Source organism: Urocampus carinirostris, chromosome 1 (assembly GCF_059441175.1).
Source record: "Urocampus carinirostris isolate Australia breed hairy pipefish chromosome 1, RoL_Ucar_1.0, whole genome shotgun sequence".
In the NCBI taxonomy this organism is placed as follows: Eukaryota; Metazoa; Chordata; class Actinopteri; order Syngnathiformes; family Syngnathidae; genus Urocampus; species Urocampus carinirostris.
In genome coordinates, this window is record NC_142349.1 from 37,443,350 (window position 1) to 37,461,521 (window position 18,172).

General features: G+C 39.1%; 2 protein-coding genes across 4 annotated transcripts in view; one reads left to right on the top strand and one right to left on the bottom strand.

Annotated features, from left to right (window-relative positions):
• The window catches only part of LOC148374558 (pre-B-cell leukemia transcription factor 1), a 117,991-nt gene extending 104,748 nt beyond the window's left edge, over nt 1-13,243 (top strand). For both annotated transcript variants that reach the window (XM_088337871.1, XM_088337880.1), the window contains one exon: nt 12,488-13,243. In XM_088337871.1, the coding sequence (XP_088193997.1) occupies nt 12,488-12,580 (93 nt within the window). In that variant the 3' untranslated portion in view covers nt 12,581-13,243. The remainder of the gene's footprint in view (nt 1-12,487) is intronic.
• dpp6b (dipeptidyl-peptidase 6b) overlaps nt 1-18,172 on the bottom strand; it is a 697,001-nt gene that overhangs the window by 453,904 nt on the left and 224,925 nt on the right. The gene's annotated exons all lie outside the window — the stretch shown is intronic.

Sequence of the window (18,172 nt, forward strand, 5' to 3'; positions counted from 1 at the left end):
GAAAAAACTATTAAACGCTGCTGTAAAAAATACTGATTTTGAATATCAGCAGTTGTATATTTTATTTCACGAATGTCACATTTGAGGATTTAAAGCCCATGCCGTACTTCTAGATGGAGACAAAATGCTACAAATGTCTTTATCCAGATACCTACTAGTTTAGTCCACATGCTGGGCATCAGCTCCTTTCACATTTACTGCCCTTTAGCAAGAGCACTATGTTTGCATTTTTTCATCACATCTTTTGATGGAAATAACCTAGACTCGCTTCGTTTTTCTGACATATTCGGAAATTTATGGCGGGTTGGTTTAAATCACCCAACAGTCAGGATTCGACCCGCGGGCCGTATGTTTAGTGTGCCTGTTTTATGTGTTTTTGATTTTTTTTTTCTCAAATAGAGCACAAATGTCTCATATAGCAGATGGTTGACATTCTCTTGTATTTTACAAATTCTGTTTGATCAAGATTAGACAAATAAAAGTTATCATTAGAAAACCAATCCGTGTCACAAACCAGGAACGGAGACGGGAGTCACGCGGCGAAGTGGAAGGCGGGTTACCGGACCAGAACGGAGGCAGGAGGCAGGAAGGGAGAACTCAATTGCGTAACGATCCAAAACTTTTATTCACAAAAATAAAAGTTGTCCAAAACTCTGGGACATGACAAAACAAACAGTTGATTCTTCCAACTCAACTAAACAGGACAAGGCATAACAGAACGGACAATGTTTTAAACTAAAACAGGACAAGGCATAACAGACCGGGGAATGTGTAATGAGCCAGCGCCCGCCAAACCCACAACCCAGCCTTAAGTAGCAAACCAGCAATCAGCTGATCTGCTTCAGCTTGAGTTCGGGGGCGCGGCAGACTGGTCGCCAAGGCGACCGTGACAACGGGACCCAATAGCGCTCGTTTTCTCAGTTTTTATTGATGAAAGAGGGAGAGAAAGGCTTGCTTCCACGATCCGTGGATCAACGAACACGGATAGCAGGTGGCGGGAACGCGGAAGTGGCACTTCCGTGTCGAGCGAGGAGGATCGGAGACAGGCGGGAATAGCAAGTCGATGGTCGTTTTTTTCTTAATTAAAATAGAAATCCAAAAAAAAAATCGACCCTGTCCCTAACTAAAATAGGAGCCACAAAGCAGCAAAATCAGATGAATTGTGGAGTCTTGAGAATGCATGCTATATTATTGCACTATTATTGTTAATATTATTATTAATTTTTAATATGAAGCCATTTCTGTTCCAGCAAAGACACTGTTGCTTTAAATTGCATTCATTATTTCTTTTGAGGAGCAACTGATTTTGTATTCATGCTAATACATTAGTTTGATGCTATTGCTAAATCAGTGTAATAATTAATAAATTCAAATCCCTTGAGAAATGCAAACTTAGCCATGAACATGTTTAAAATGTTACCAACCCAAATTTGATATTATGACTGTGCTCCAAAAAGTGCTCCTTCTTTGGGGGGTCAGTCCGAAGAGAAAAAAAACGATACCCAAGTGTCTTTTTTGAAAGGTCCGTGGCATTCTCTGGTCAAAGTAGACAAATGATAGAGAATTACAACCCTCACGATAATCATTTGTCAGACTAATTTAGTGCAGCTCTGTTATGTGGTTGGCAACTTGTCGTTGCCATGACAACTGGACCGGAACAGACCCTTTTTCAAAAACAGAGAAATGACAAATGACGGTTTGAAGGATTTTTAAATTCACTGTAGATTTTCAGGCAAGCAGTCCAGAGGATTATTATTAGGTGTCAAGTAGAATCATATTTGTTTGTATAACCCGTAATTACAAAATGTCTCAAAGGACTGCGCAGGTTACAATGAGAACATCTCCTAATCTTAAACCAACATGCAGGCAAGGAAAATAGGAAACCTTGAGTGGTAATCCCCCTTCCAGGATAACCAGGGTGCAATAGATTCAGCATTAGGTGCCTGTGCACAAATCATAGTATGCAGACTAGGTGTGGGCGATACTATTATCTTTGGTAGTAATCCGATCCAAGCGAATACAGGATAGTATTGATCGATACCGACCCGATACTGATACTTGGAAATCTCATGAATATTGAATAATTGAACTCCTCCTCTTTGAATTGCTTTCTAATTACGATGAAAACACAGTAAAATAGTCTATACTGGCTAGGAAAGCGAGCTCTGTTGTGGGCAAAGAGCTGGACAGCCTAACAACAGTAGCTGAGAGACGGGCACTGGAAAAGCTGCGGTCAATCATGGACAATCCATCGCATCCACTACACAGCATTATCTCCAGACAGAAGAGCAGTTTCAGCGACAGACTGCTGTCACTGTCTTGTACTACGGACAGACTGAAGAGATCTTTTCTTCCTCATGCCATGAGGCTCTTTAACTCTACCCGGCAGAGTAAAAGCCCACATTAAACCACACCACCTACATTGCATATTACCGAATTTTATTGCAATATGTATTCTGTGTAGCACTATTTAGATATTCTATATAACACGCTACAGTGGCCATTTGCACGTCACACTGGGTATTTGTATATTGTATTCTTTTTGCTTTATTATTGTATTGCTCTCAGTTCAGGGATGCTATCTATCTATCTATCTATCTATCTATCTATAGTTGATTTCATAACTAAAGTGCAACAGTATAAGCCAAATATATAACTATTTTTATCACAACTGTTTCAGAACAAAATTCAAGAGAGTCAAACCAAAAAGAGCAGCAATGTAACACAAATACACATATAATAAGGTCAACGTAACGACTATAATACCTTCCATGTCACAATATTTTGAAAAGGAAGTCAAAGTGCTAATAGTCTAAACAATACAACGTAAAAACCTTTATCAGTGTAACACTTAGAAATGCTTCAACCACAGCTTCTGTTTCAGAAATATATCCAAGAGAGTCGAACAAAAAAAGCAGTAATGTAAATAAAATTCAAATACTGTATAACAATGTCACCAAGACAACTAAAATAAAGTATTTACTGGGCTATAAGACACACTGTAAAAACCCCAAGTTTGCCACATATTTTAATTTGAAAGTGTGATTGATAATCCAGTTTGCCTTTAAGAAGACGGGAATACGGTAAAAACATTCAGAAATATATAACTACAACGAAGTATTTCTGCATATGGTAACAATTTATTAATTATTTGATTCATTTTAGTTTTGAAAGCAGATTCTACATAATTTACTGTATATTCTATGAAGTACAACCAATGCCCTCTGGGTCAAAATGACCGCTTGACACAAAACCCCCAATTAAGCAGACAAATTTAAATTGAAACACTAAATTTCAGATTACTTAAAAAACAACTTGTCCTTCAGCAGAATATGTGTGATATATTTATCCCCTTTACTTGTATTCCTATAGCAGAAGAAAAGAAAACATGTGGAAATTGGGTTTTGGATGCTTTATTTAGTCCTATTACTAAATATTCTTTGTTTTATTCCTTCCAGAGAAGAATTTAAGACAATACAGAGCAATGCAATACAAAATGCAAATACAGAAACATGAAAAATAACCCATTCAGCTATTTGCAACACACTGTTTGTGTTTTCCAGTCTGACTTTTGAGGGCAGGACTGACTGTGACCAGGTTTTTCCTCATGGGTCATTTTGACCCAAAGACCATCTTTGTAACTTTTTTTGGACAGCTTACATAGAAATGTTGAAAAACCTATCAATCCATCCATTATCTGCACCGCAAATCCTCAGTAGGGTTGCAGGGGTGCTTGAGCCCATCCCAGCAATCTTTGTGCAGTGGGCAGGGGACACCCTGAACTGGTTGCCAGCCAATTACAGGGCACACAGAGACCGATAACTCACTCGCTCAGTCACACAAATACGGGCCGGTCAGTTAGCCTGACATGGAATGTGGGAAGAAACCGGAATGCCCGGAGGAAACCCACGCAGGGGAGAACATGCAAACTCCACACAGTAGCTGGACTTGAACCCTGAATCTCTGCACCGTGGGTCAACGCACTAACCACCCATCTGGCGTGCCGACCGTGTAAAAAAACATCATTTCCTTTTTTCTACTGTGAGCGCATATTTAGGAAAAGTCACAAGTCATTTAGGTGACTTTTAACATAGTGGCTGGCAATGTTCCCTCTAAGCTGCGTGTGTGTGCAATTGCGCGCTACCCAGAGCTTTTCTGCGCACAAGAAAATATAGTCAGCTCACAAAAATCAGGACTCGAACTTGCTAATTAAGAAGCTAATTAAGTCAAAGTTACAGTGCATGAAGGTAAAAATACACGTGTTATCCTGACGCTGTGCTCAAAATGTGGTATTTAAGTCAATGTCGAAGTAGAACAAAGTTGAGTAGAGTCAGTAGAGTTTTTCGAAAACCTGCTTCTTCGGCTCGGCTCTCTAAAAAGAACCGTTTCTTTCGAAGCCCCAAACGGCTCTTCAGTTTGTTTTTGGTTCTTTAATCCCAACGTGACCAAATATTATGTAATATTATGCACAAAATGACTTAAAAGAAGGGGGGAAATAGAGCAAAAAAGAAAATAATACCAAAATGAAAAAGTAGTGATAAGCTGAGAAAAAAAGAAACAAAAGGAGAGAAAAAGAAAAAAAAAGAGCAGGAAAACTTCAAAAAGAATAAAAAAGAAACAAATAAAGGAAAAAAAGTAATAGAGAACAAAAAAAGCAAGAAAAAAAAGTTACAGCTAGGAAAAAATAAACACGAGATTTTTTTAAAGGAATTTAAAAAAAATAAAAAAAACAGGGAAAAGAAGAAAAAGTTTGTGTAGCATTCAAATAATTTCCTATTATATCAAGTGAATCTTTTAGCCAACATTGTACTCCCACTAAAAAATGTGATTAAATACAGTTCTGTATCGTGCAAGCGACTAAATAAGCCCCCAAAGATGTTAGTATTATGCGACAAAAGATACCAGGGAAAAATAGAAATGGAAATCTTTTGAAAGAATTGTAAAAACAAATGACGTCTGTGGGCCGTACAACCTTTTCAATACTCCATTAGGCAATTCATTCAAAAGTGGAAAATAATTTTGCATTGTTGGAAACTCTGCAAAATGTAACTTGATGTCAAGTTTTGAACATGTTTGATATTGACTTAGTTGCCACACTTGGGATTGCTGTTGCTCACTGTTGTTTCAAGCGTTACTCGGCGACTTTGTGTCAACACTCAGACCCGTGGAAGATTAGAGGAACATTTGTGGCTGGTCATTTCTACCCGAAAGACTATACAGGAGGATTAATACAGACGGCTGAAAAAGTCCATTGAAACGGATAGCTCTCTCACTTGGTTCAGTCTTACGCTACTGCAGCACAATAAGCTTTGTAGTTCTCTTTCGCCAGGAAGGGCGGCAGCACCGGAGGCGGCGTGTTAACATGTATATCCGCAGCGACAGGCGGCACGGCGCTCAACAGAATCAATACGACAGTCGCGGGGACAGAGGGAGCGAGGCTTTGGGCTAACAGTCCAAGCACATTGGCCCGATCATTCATCTACGCAGGCAGTGGCACTGACAAGGCTGCAACAACCCTCGCGCCCGTTACAATAAGAACACGCAGGCATGAGGATCGCCGCATCGCGCAACAGGCTCCACGTCGGATAGCACCCCGAGTCGCCTCTCTGCCAACCCCCTCTCTCTCCCCCCTGCAATTATTGAGCAATCACGGCAATAAAAACAGACATCTTTCTTCGGAAATATGCAAAACTGAGGTTTAGCAGGAGGGAGGTTGGACAGAGCGAAGTGTATTAAGATACGTATCAAAAGCCATAGAGTTGATGATTTTATAGTGTCACGCAGCATCTCAATGGTTCTGAATAGACGTCGAGGATACAAATGCACGATTTTTTTGAAGCGCCTTAAGGTTGTTTTAGAATCCAAACAAGGATGTTAGTTGGAGATGACATATCATGTCCTTGTTCATTTTACATTATGGGATGTGAGACAAAACTAAACAGGCAGCCGCCCTATTTTATTTGGTTTGAACACAAATCCAGATCAAATCATTCCATACAGTCAAATAAAACAACCGACGCTGATATACAAACACTGCACAACTTACGAACAATCGTTCGTAAGTTGAATTTGTTCGTAAGTTGCTATATTTTGTATGTTTATGGTTTATATAAGTATGTTTAAGGCTTGTATAAGTAACCTGTATTGTTGTTTTACTAAAAAATAAACATTTCATTAAATAATATAGTAAAGTTTAACTTACTTTAAGAAGATGGGCTTCAATAGTTAGGATACTTCCTCCTCAGTGGTAAAAAAGTGGCCGAAAAAAAACGATCTAACCATTTTCTCAACCGCATCAAGCTTTCTTATTCCATTTTTATTTCAAAAGTTCCAGCTCGCCTCTTCTTCACACTTTACACCAACCACTTTGAATGGATGCACAAGATATTAAACAATAAAAACAGAAAAGTTCTTAGCGCACTGGAGAAGTATAGAATGTTTACACACAAACTAGGAAGAGGAAGCCGGATTTCCTCTTCAGGTCGGATGCTGGGTGAGCTCTCATAGCGCCACACGGCAGTAGTGGCAGAAAGAAGGACTACAATAATGCCCTGTACCCGGAAAAGCGTGCACACGTTACAAAATCTAACTTTGCAGCAATATCCAAGAAATATTTTACATTCAGAAAAAAAATTTCGTATCTACCATTTTTCGTAACTCGAATGGTCGTAAGTAGGGGAGCTTCTGTATTGTATAGTTTCCTTTGTTTTTTAGGTCTTGTGTAAGTTTATACTTTTGTGGTCACTCGGAACAAGGACAAAATTCATCAATGAGTTTTGAACTTACAAAGAGCACAGGAGAAGACTGCGAAATACCCTCTCTTTACCAAATTTCAAATCTATTCTGAAAATTCTCTCCTGAATCATTTATTTTTATTAAATGTCCTAGGTTGTAAAAATTAATTCATGGATATTTGACCTTAACAAGCGGAGAGCTCATTTTTGTGACTCATTAGGGAAAAGTGCACCCAGTTTGATATGTATTATTAAAATAACACCTTATCATGTTATAACTATGTTATTACCAGGTTAATTTTTCGAAGTAGGGTCAAATAAACTCATTTAACCACAAAATCATTTTACTAGAATATCACAAATCTTTGCTTCTAACAGGGTTTGTACGGGTGCTTGAAGTCCTTAAAATTTCAATGTTGTGTATTCGAGGATTAATAAGTGCTTGAATTTTGGGTGAAGTGCATGCTAATGTTTCATAACACAGCTGCTTAAAGATTATGCTGACTCTGTTTCCTGATGGCTTCCTTCTGCCATTTTATTTCTTCCCTCATGATTAATAGCAACTGGCTTTAGTTTGTATGACATTGCCCCTGGTGGTCGCTACACCTAAACAAGGCACAATGAAATGTGTATTAGTGTAAAGATTTTGTATCAATAATAGGCACTTGTTATGGGCCATGCCAAAAATTAATGTAGCGTTTCCTAGCGGTAAAATGTAATGGGAAGAACTTCCTGGAACTAAAAGTGTAAGCCACATATTCCCATCATTTTACCCAACACGTATAGTGAGAAAATAAGTATTTGAACACCCTGCCATTTTGCATTTAGAAATCATGGAGGGGTCTGAAATTCTTATCATAGGTGCATGTCCACGGTGAGAGAGATAAACTAAAAAGAAAAATCCAGAAATCACAATGCATGATTTTTTTAACAGACAAATAGCAAAATAGCAGGGTGTTTTTTGTTCACTGTATATGGGGAAAGTCCACAAGTATAGTCGTGATTTACTCAAGAGATCCATTTAAAATCACAAATGTAAATTGCAGATATGTTTGTGAATGTGCAAAATAGATTTCTTCTCTTAACGGCTCTTGAGAAATGTGCGTGAATTTGGCCATGAAATAGGCAAACCCTGTTCCATGTAAGAACAACTAAATAAGTAAACAACTCCAAAATCCAATTTTTTGGGGAATAATAGTGGGTTTTGTTCTACCGTCCCGAAACCAAAAAATTCTGTCGTGTTTTTGAGAGGACAGCATATTCAAGATGTACAAATCTTACTGTTTCTCTGAGATTTATCGCAATTAGTCTTTTGGAAGGAAAAACACTTTGCAAGCGTTGTGAAGGAGGACATTTCTCCCCTCACCTTCTCCTCCTTCGTCCCCAGATAACAATTGCTCCTTCGCAAATTGCTGGTGGGCGTCATCGTCGTTTCGCCCAAGAAATGTTTTGTCCCTCTTTTTTTCCTTTTTTTTCTTCGCCTCCCCGCTCGCGTTTGGAAGACATGACAGGCAGCCTTTACGCTAAATAACAGGCTTTGCGAAATAAGCGGCGGCTGGAAAGCCCGTTCCCTTTTTACACTTAATAGTTGAAAGTGCGATTGATGTCGCTAATGGTCCTTATCCAACCTTTAAGATGACTTTGAAGAATAGACTTTTTAAGTTTTTTTTATCACTTGTCCTAAGGTACAGGTGTCAAACGGGGCTAGATCAGGCCCGCCAATGCTTTTTAATCCGGCCCGCAAGACAACACTAAGAGAAGCGCGAGAGAAAAACGAGCTGCAGTTCTAAACATGTCCACTTGATGTTACCCAGGCATTACCGCAAAGAAACGGTGCTAGCATAACTCTCCCTCTCTCTCTCTTCCTCTCTCTCTCTCTCTCTTTATGTGTCTCTCTTTCTCTCTTTGTTTTTATCCCTCCTTCTCCCTTGAACTCTCTCTCTTTCTCTCTTTGTATTTATCTCTCTTTCTCCCTGGAACTATCTCTCTTTCTATTTATCTCTTTTTCTCTCTTGAACTATCTGTCTTTCTCTCTATTTCTCTCTCTTTCTCTTGACCTCTTTCTTTTTTCCATTTTTCTTTCTCTCACTTTCTAACACTCCTGTTTTTCTTTCTCGTTGATCTCTCTCTTTCTTTGTTTTTTCTCCCTTTCTATCTCCCTTCCTAATGTTCACTTTTTCCCTCCTTTTCACTATTTGTCTTTCTCTTTTCTTATTATTTTAATCTTTCTTTCACTCTATCTTTCTCTTTTGTTTTCTCTCTCTTTCTTGATTGCTTTCTTCTCTCTCTTATCTTTCTCTCTCTCTCTCTCTCTAACCCTTTCTGTTTGTTTCTTCTACTCTCTTATTTTATCTTTCTTTATGACCTTTCTTTCTCTCCCTTTTTTCTTTTTCTCTATCTCACATTCTCCCTCCCTTTCTCATGCTCACTCTCTTTCTCTCTTTTTCTCTATCCGTCTTTCCCTCTTCTCATTCTTTTGATTTTCTTTCTTTTTCTCACTTTATTTCTCATTATTTCATTCTCTTTCTTTTTCAATCGCATTTGTCTCTCTTGTTTCTCTCTTGCTATCCCTTTTCCACCATTTCTCTCTCTTGTGCTCTCTCACTCGCTCTCTCTTTTGTACTCTCTCGATTGTACTCTCTCTTTTTCTCTCACTCTCCCATTTTCTGACTCCGATTAATTTTCTCTCTCTCTGTCTTACTCCGTCTTCTTTGTTCTCTCTCTGTCTCTGTCTCTTGTCTCTGTCTCTCTCTCGTACAAGTCCAGCCCCCCGTGAGATTTTTTTTTGTAGCACTTGGCCCCCAGCTAAAAATTATTCATTTGGACTTATGTGAATGATGGTTTTTAATGTTGAGGTTTGGGCTTTTTAGTAGTTTCATTAGCATAGTGCTATTTTAAGTAAAGATGATTTAAAAGCATCTTTTATGCATTTGCGAGTGCAACTGTGAGTGCATGTGTGGTGTGTGTGCGCGTGTTGTTTATGGAGATGCTTTTTCTCTATTGAAGTCTTTTTCTCTGGGGAAGTTTTATTTTATAAAATCATATCTTTGTTTTTTTATCTCTCGCCGTTGCAAAAGGTCCAGTTAAACCAAAGTATCAACCTCCCAGTCAAAAATTCACAAGTCACTGGCAGATCATTTTGCTCGTTTTAGACATTTTACCCGTTGTACTTTGGATACATTCTAAAATATAGAATAAATAAGAACAATTTTACTCTGTGTTCTTTATCGTTTTATACGACATACTGCATATAAAATGTTCATTTTTCATCAATATCTTATGGATTCTATTTTACGCTACTAGGTAGATAGATAGATAGATAGATAGATAGATAGATAGATAGATACTTTATTCATCCCCGTAGGAAAATTCACACTTCCAGCAGTCTACCCTGTTGTTTATTAACAGATGAACATGATGCCCTAGGGGTGCTTGTAGCGAAGTGGATGACGTCACGCCAGTCCAAAAATTCGACATCCCTGCGGCAGATGGAAAACTTTTCTTTGTGAAAATCCAGGGATACACCACCTCGTGTTAGCAAGTCCGCCTCCACTCCAATTCCCCCCGGCTTTCGTGTCTCTGTCTAGCGGCGTTGAAGCCGGATTGCTCCGGGTAGCTCCGGGTGGCTACACGTTAGCGTCCGGAATTCTAAACGTGAGCCACGTTTCCGCAAAACACAGCAACTGCGCTCCCTGTGCGCTTCGATGTTTTCCACCAGCACTCGATGATCTTATTTGGTCGTGAGTTCGCATTTACCATGATTACAGATGGTACCGAAGACTTATAACGCCGCTAGCCGCTTCGCTAGCTCCGGCTTTTCCTCCATGATAGGCCCCTTCATCACGCCGGCACGAGAATTCTTCAGGGCAAGGAGTTGAAATTCCTTGAATACACGCATTTCTTGTGCGTTAAAACCCATGTCCATAGGATAGAAGTAATCCATAGTGTAGTTGTCAAAACGGGAAGAAAAAACACCGAAGATAGGAGCAGACAATAAAACAATAGGGCAGCTGCTGGAAAAGGCAGCCGCTCGTGTTTAGGATATTTCAATTAAATCTTGTTTTATAAATTATTAAAGTTTCCTTTGATATAAACATATATATAGATGCTATATTTTTAGGATGTGTAAACGTAAATCTCGTAGTTTGGATATTTATAGGTTTTATATCATGGATTTGTATTGCACTGCAAATGTTGTCTTGGTCTGTTGACTGAGCATTTTGCGAAGTTAAATATGTTTTTTTTTTTTTTTTTTTTTTCATTTTTCTGAACTATCCTTTTTTTTACCTGTATGCATTTTCAAATACATAGAAAAAAAAAGAAAAAACTTTCTAGGAAAATAAATGACAAAATGAACACAACAAGAAGATTTTAGTTTAAAATATAATTTTTCATCTTTTATTTTATTTCATTAGTTTTAATTATTTGACATGCTGTACAATTGTATAGTTATGTTTTAAGTATTCATTTAAAACTATCAGTAAGAAAACTATAATTCATTTTGATGGAAGTTATACTTTAAATCTGGAAACACTAACAACAAGCGGTTAAATCATGAGGACAAGAGTTATGAAATGAAATGATCTGCATTTATATAGCTCTTTTCAAGTCAATGACTTCCCAAAGCGCTTTACAGTGTGCTTCACATTTCCCAATAGCAGCCGTGATCTGTGCTGCCATGTAAGGCGCTAACCTGCTTATTGGGGGTATTGGGGGTTCAGTGTCTTACCCAAGGACACTTCGACATGTAACACGGACAAGCCGGGACTCGAACTGGGATCCCTTAATACTAAAACGATCGCTCTACCTCCTGAGCTACTGCCGCCCCAAGTTAAAGAGACAACATTTATTTTTTTCTGGTGGTAAAAAAATCTTCATTCATGAAAAAAAAACAATAATGACTTCAATAATGAGCAAAAATACATGAACTATTATATAAACAGGCTTTTTTAAATATGGTATCTCGAGAAATTTGTATTCATTTGACATGACATGAGGCTCACCTAGTTGGAGCTGACAGGATTGTCTGCCATCTTCCTGGTTTGGATAACCCCAAAAACCCAATAACAGTGTGGCAAAAACATTTACAGACGCTGCCCTACTTAAAAACGAGACAATCGTTCGTAAGTTGAATTTGTTCGCAAGTTGCTTCAGTGCTACATTCTGTATGTTTAAGGTTTATATAAGTATGTTTAAGGCTTGTATAGTAAACTTTCTTGTTTTGTACTAAAAAATAAACATTTCATAAAATAATATACTCTATAAAGATAATTAAAGTTGAGTTTAACTTACTTTTGGAAGATGCGCTCCAAAAGGCCTCCTCCGTGGTAATAAGAGGCTGAAAAAAAACGTTCCGACCGTTTTCTTAACCGCATCAAGCTTTCTTATTCCACTAAAGTTTAGAAATAAGCTGCTTCCCTTTTCTTTACACTTCACACCAATCTTATTGAATGGACGCACGAGATATTAAACAGTAAAAATGTCAAAGTTCTTAGCGCGCTGGGCATAGTATAGACACAGACGGACAGACGCGTACTAATGTGGAGGGGATTTATTGAGTAACATAGTAACGACTTCAATGTTGCCTAATGTAGCAGAGTAAAAGTACAGTTTTTTTCTGAGTAAAAGTAAAAGTATAGGGATTTAAGCATACTCTTAGAAATGCAAATTTTCCCAAAACGTACCCAAGTAAATGTAACAGAGTAAGTTACTATCAACCTCTGTTTAAAAGCTCTCCGGTGCTTTCTTCACAGACGAACGGCGGCTGGCAAGATGCTCCGACCCCTTCATCAGTGACATCGCCCACGGAAGGACCTGGTAGCGTTCATTCGGACACCTCCAACTGAATCGGTCCTCCCTGCTGCCGCCACCTGTATAAAAAGCCGAACTGACCTTCACAGTATTAAACACAAAGGCCGCTGTGTACAGTTGCCGTGGAAAAGCTCAAAGGCCACAAAACAAGTGTTTTTCCTCTGCTTGTAACCTTGGACATTTGGGATACAAACAATGAAATTGGAACAAAATCAAGACGGAGGTTTGTACAGCGTTCTCACACACGGTCTCTTTTATCGTATTCCGAGGGCTGGGCGTAGTTACGGTTCAAACGTATCCACTTCCGACGCGGCCGACGCTGAAGTAAAGCGACCTGGTTACTTTTAACTCCCAGACACTCCAAGAATAAAGCCGAAAAATGTCCGTGACCGGGATTTGTTTTGTAAAAAGTTGTCTTTGCAAGCGAGAGGCACATCTTCTTACTTATTCTACATTTTGTTGTCTCTCACCTATTCTATTCTATGGTACGCCATTTTAGACTAATATTGCTCAGTTGTTTACAATGTGTGCTTGATCCAAGTATGTCCATCCTCCTCCCCGCCCCCTCGAACCCGGCCCCTGTTCCCCACCTTTGTCTCCGGCGTCTTTGAACCCAGTTTGTGTCGGGACATGTCCACCTCTAAGGTAACCCTGTGAAGTATGTTATCTGTAAAACAATAAAGAAATACTTGTCATCACGCCCGACAAGCTTGAAATCATTCATTTTTGCGAAAGAGTCCTCAAGTCCAGTCATTCAATTGTTTTAACCCAGTAATAATTTTCACAGGCTTCAGTTCCTGGCAAACCAGGACACAAAACAATAACTGAATACTAGGACAGATGGATATTGTAAATTGTGGTCGGAATTCAGTCAATCCTGGAGTAACTTTTTTGGTCTAGCGTACATGCAATAGCCTATGGAAATGAACTTCAAACGGGGAAATTAGGCTTCATTTCACAAATGGACATAATGTCATCAGAGAGGAATGTTTTCATACAATTTGTAAATGGGTGTGGAGTTTCACAGTACCAACAAACATGTTACCATAGTTTGACCCAAAGGTTTTAAAAGTGTTACGTTTTGAGGACAAGGCTAGTACGAGAAAAATGGGTCTATCAGAAGACAATAGGGAAAACCGTATCCTGGAATATTTTTTATCTGTGTATATATATAAGGATGTGGGGAATTCAGGAGTGCTCAAAACAAGGATGGTATTTATTAACAAAACCAGGACCAAAATCAGTAACAAACAAGGGGGCACAAAACAAATGACGTGTCAAACAAAATCAAACCTGACAAAGACCAAACAAGAGAGACCACATTCTGAAATGGAGCTTTAGTAAGCAAAGTACCAAACAAACAAAGGAGCAAACAGCAACAAACAAACTGCCCTAACAAGAAACAAAAAACAAACCTGACAGAGGAAATGAAAATGACCTGACTACCAAAGGACTCAGGGGGAGGCTCCTACATCAATGTCTCGACGGCGAGGAGAAAGCCCCTCGGCCGCCCCTGTTTTTTTTGTATTGTCAGCGAGGAGAAAACCCTTTGCCGCACCTGGTTCCTGTCTCAGCAGCGAGGAGAAAAACCCTCAACCGAGCCTGGGTCTTGTCTCGGCGGTGAGGAGAAAGCCCCTCAGCCGCACATGGTTCCTTTTTGGTGGTGAGGAGAAAGCCCCTCGACCGTGCCTGGTATATGCGAAACTATTTGGCCCCCTTGAACTTTGTGACCTTTTGCCATATATATATATATATATATATATATATATATATATATATATATATATATATATATATAGATGTAGATCTCTCTCACTCTCTCTCTCTATCTCATCACATTAGCTGCACCGCTTATCCTCTGTAGGGTCGCGGGGGTGCTGGAGCCCATCCCAGCAATCATCGGGCAGTGGGCAGGGGACACCCTGAACTGGTTGCCAGCCATATATATATATATATATATATATATTTATATATATATATATATTTATGTGTGTGTAATATTTTTTTCACTGTGTCAGTGTATCCTCATAGCCCAAAATAATAGATCCAGTAAACGTTCTTAAACAAATGCACTAATTCATACTGTGTTTTCAATTTTGTCGTCGCTGGAGTTATTTTAATATGCATTTGTTCCTTCTCTACAGCGTAAATAAATCGTGTTTTGCTTCTATGAAAAATGGAAAGTATGTTGTAAGTGTTAGCCATCTAGCACTGAAAAGGGACAAAGTCGTGTTGCTTTCTTTGTGGCCTGATTAGGTTTCTGTTCCTTATTTCTATTGAAATGCATCATGGAGCTAAAGTACTCATTTTTCTTTACTAACATCTAGCCACCATTTGCGTGCGACTCGCTTTGTTCTGGTGATGCGAAGCAGCGACGTATCACACGGTTGCATTTTTCTTTTTTTCTCCCCATCGTGAACATCATGAAAGCGTCCTTAGCAGACGTGTTCACAAAAACAGGAAGTGAGCCAAGGTTACACACTGCAAGTCGAGGTTATCCTTTTACGGCTTAGCATCTCGCTCCTCGTAATTACTCCTGTCTGACATACTAATGGCACGCATTAGACTCCCTGAAAAAAAGGCATTTTCATGTTCCAGGGGCTTTTAGATTTTGAATTAACATAATTCTCTCTTTCTGTTTTTTTGTTCTCTCCCTCTCTTCTCTCTCTCTCTCTCTCTCTTTCCCTGGCTCTTTCTCTCTCTCTCTCCCTGTCTCCCCACCCTATCTCGCTCTTTCTCCATCTCACTATCTCTTTCTCTCTCTCTCTCTCTTGCAGCTTCACTTTCTCTTTTTTTCTCTCTTTCTTTCTCTTCCCTTTCCCCCCCATTCACTCTCTTTCTCTCTCTCTCTTTCTCTATCTCTCTCCCTCTCTCCCTTACTCTCTCTCGTTTTCTCACTAACTCTTTCTCTCGCTCTTTCTCTTTCTCGATATCTCTTTCTCTTCCTCTTCTTGTCGCTCCCACCCTCTCTCTTTCTCTCTCTCTCTCTCTCTCTCTCTCCCTCCTCCTGTCTGTTTTTCTCTCTCTTTCTCTCTCTCTCTGTGTCTCATCAACACTCTCTCTTTCTCTCTCTCACTCTTTCTCTTTCTCAATCTCTCTCTCCCTCTCCCAGTCTCACCCACTCTCTCTCTCTCTTTTCTTTTTCCATCTCACCTTATCACTCTCTTTCCCTTTCTCTCCCTCCCTCTCTCTATTTCCATTAAATTAAATATTGTAAAATGATGTATTCGCAAAATAATGGCATTTAAAACGTAATTATTAAATTACAAGAATTATTTTACAACTATTTTATAAACACTATAAAAACATTGTACCTTTTATTTCCATTATTAAATATTTCTGGATAACAGTCGGATCATCTGTCTTCCTGCTAGCCTCTTTTTTTTGGGGGTAAGATGTATTAATTATTTACTGTAAAATCATCCCAAAGATATTTGCTGATATACTGTATTTCTATTTGATCATACAAGGGATTTTAAAAATTGATACCCTTTGAATATTATCATTATGTATCGTCTTAAATAAATATATTTTCCTGTACCAACTCATGAGCAGATAATTTGCATATATAAAAAAACAGTACTCTACTGGAGACTGTTACCCAAGTTGTGCTTCAGCATGTTTGGCAGGGGCTGGATAACCGATGACGTATGCCGTGTCTCAGGCAGTGTGAAATCTTTCACATAGTCCAAATGCTTTTGAATCTTTTTCATTCAGATTTGAAAGAATAAATCTTGAGATCTTGTTCATTGATCCTTTTTAACTGCATTTTCCTTAACGGTGCACATCTGGGATATTTGCTTTTCAAAGGATCTCGACATTTTTGAAACACCCTGTGTTTAAATCACTTTTTACCTTGCCCCTCCAAAGTGTAATATGTAATTATTTTAACTGTTGCTTAAGCTTTAGCGTTGTTCCCCTAAATAAAATGCTGCACACCTCTGTCTGGATATTCATCAAAATTTCAAAATGTCTTTTTTCCATATGCTGCAACTCTATATGGTGTCCCGTTATTCGATGCGGTCATTGTGTGCACATGTCTGCCAAACAAAATACAAACAAACAGTGATGAAACCACAATAACAAGAAGGCAGCACAATAATGGCCCCAACCCTGCCAGATTGTCCCCTGAAATCCTCCACACAACACTGCTGACATTATCGGCCAGGACAGTTGCATGTCCAACAGAATTACTTTCAGTGCAAGTGAATATTCATAATTGGCCCGGCCAAGGGGTGAGGGGAGAAGGTAACAGTTGGCGCTGAAGTCTGCGGACGGTCACAGGCCTTGACTGCTGAGTGAGTGTGAAATGCCAGAGCCAGACTGCTGTCCCGCGCCCCGAGGGTGGGCAAAAAAGGACGCCCGCCTGCGACGACGTCGTGGGCATCCAAAACAATGTGACAAGGCCTCGGCCCAAACCGTCTCGTGGCCTCTGTGCCGTGTATCTCACCTCAGAGACACAAAGCTTTGGTGGGACTGCTAATTATCGGCATCGTCATCCAAAAAGCCAAAATAGCTCATGCAATTCTACAGGTGCCAGGTACAACACATGTTGCCTAAAGTCCATCACAGGTAGATGTTAGATCTTAACCCCAGTACGACCTGACCAGATTATCGGCCTGGGTCGGGCCTAAAATGTCAACCATTATGTTTCGCTCGGGATTCTTTTTTGGTGACATTTTTTTATAATCCACCGTCATTGTTTTTTTTTTGTCTCTCAGCCTCTCTCTCCCTTTAAGTGCCGTGCTAGATTCTTAAGAACATAATACTCAAAACATTTCCCGGCACCTCTTAAAAAATTCTATCAATGATGTTAAATTGTCGGTGAATGCAAACATAGGAATATATCATATCTAAATGTTTATACAGTCTTGTTTAGCTTGGATTTTGTTACATAAGACAGGCTTTAATGTATTATCATAGATCAGCTCACATCCTCCTGAGTCCTCGCAATTGAATACAGACGCTCCCCGACTTACGACCATTCGACTTACGTAAATCAGTAGACACGAACATTTTTTTCGGGATGTCGAAAAATATCCAGACATTGCTGTAAGTTACATTTTGTATTGTGTGCACCCTTTTCCGAGTACAGGACATTACTGTAATGCTTCTTTTCGCCGCTACTGGCGTGTGGCGCTGTGAGAGGTCACTGAGCATCCACCCGGAAGTAAAAAAATCTGCTTCCTATTTTGTGTGTAAAAATTCTATACTGTCAATGTCTATACTATGTCCAGCACGCTAAGAACTTTGACATTTTTATTGTTTAATATCTCGTGCATCCATTCAAAATGATTGGTGTTCAGTGTAAAGAAGAAGCGAGCCGTTTCTTTTGAAATGAAAGGGGAATAAAAAAGTTTCATGCAGTTGAGAAAATAGTCGACACGCTTTTTTTCGGACACTTTTTACCACGGAGGAGGACTTCTCGAAGCGCATCTTCCAAAAGTAAGTTAAACTCAACTTTATTTATCTTAATAGAGCATATTATTTCATGAAATGTTTATTGTTTTTAGTACAAAAAAATACAGGTTACTTATACAAGCCTAAAACATTTATATATACCTTAAACATACAATATATAACACTGAAGCAACTTGCAAACAAATTCAACTAACAAATGGTCGTCC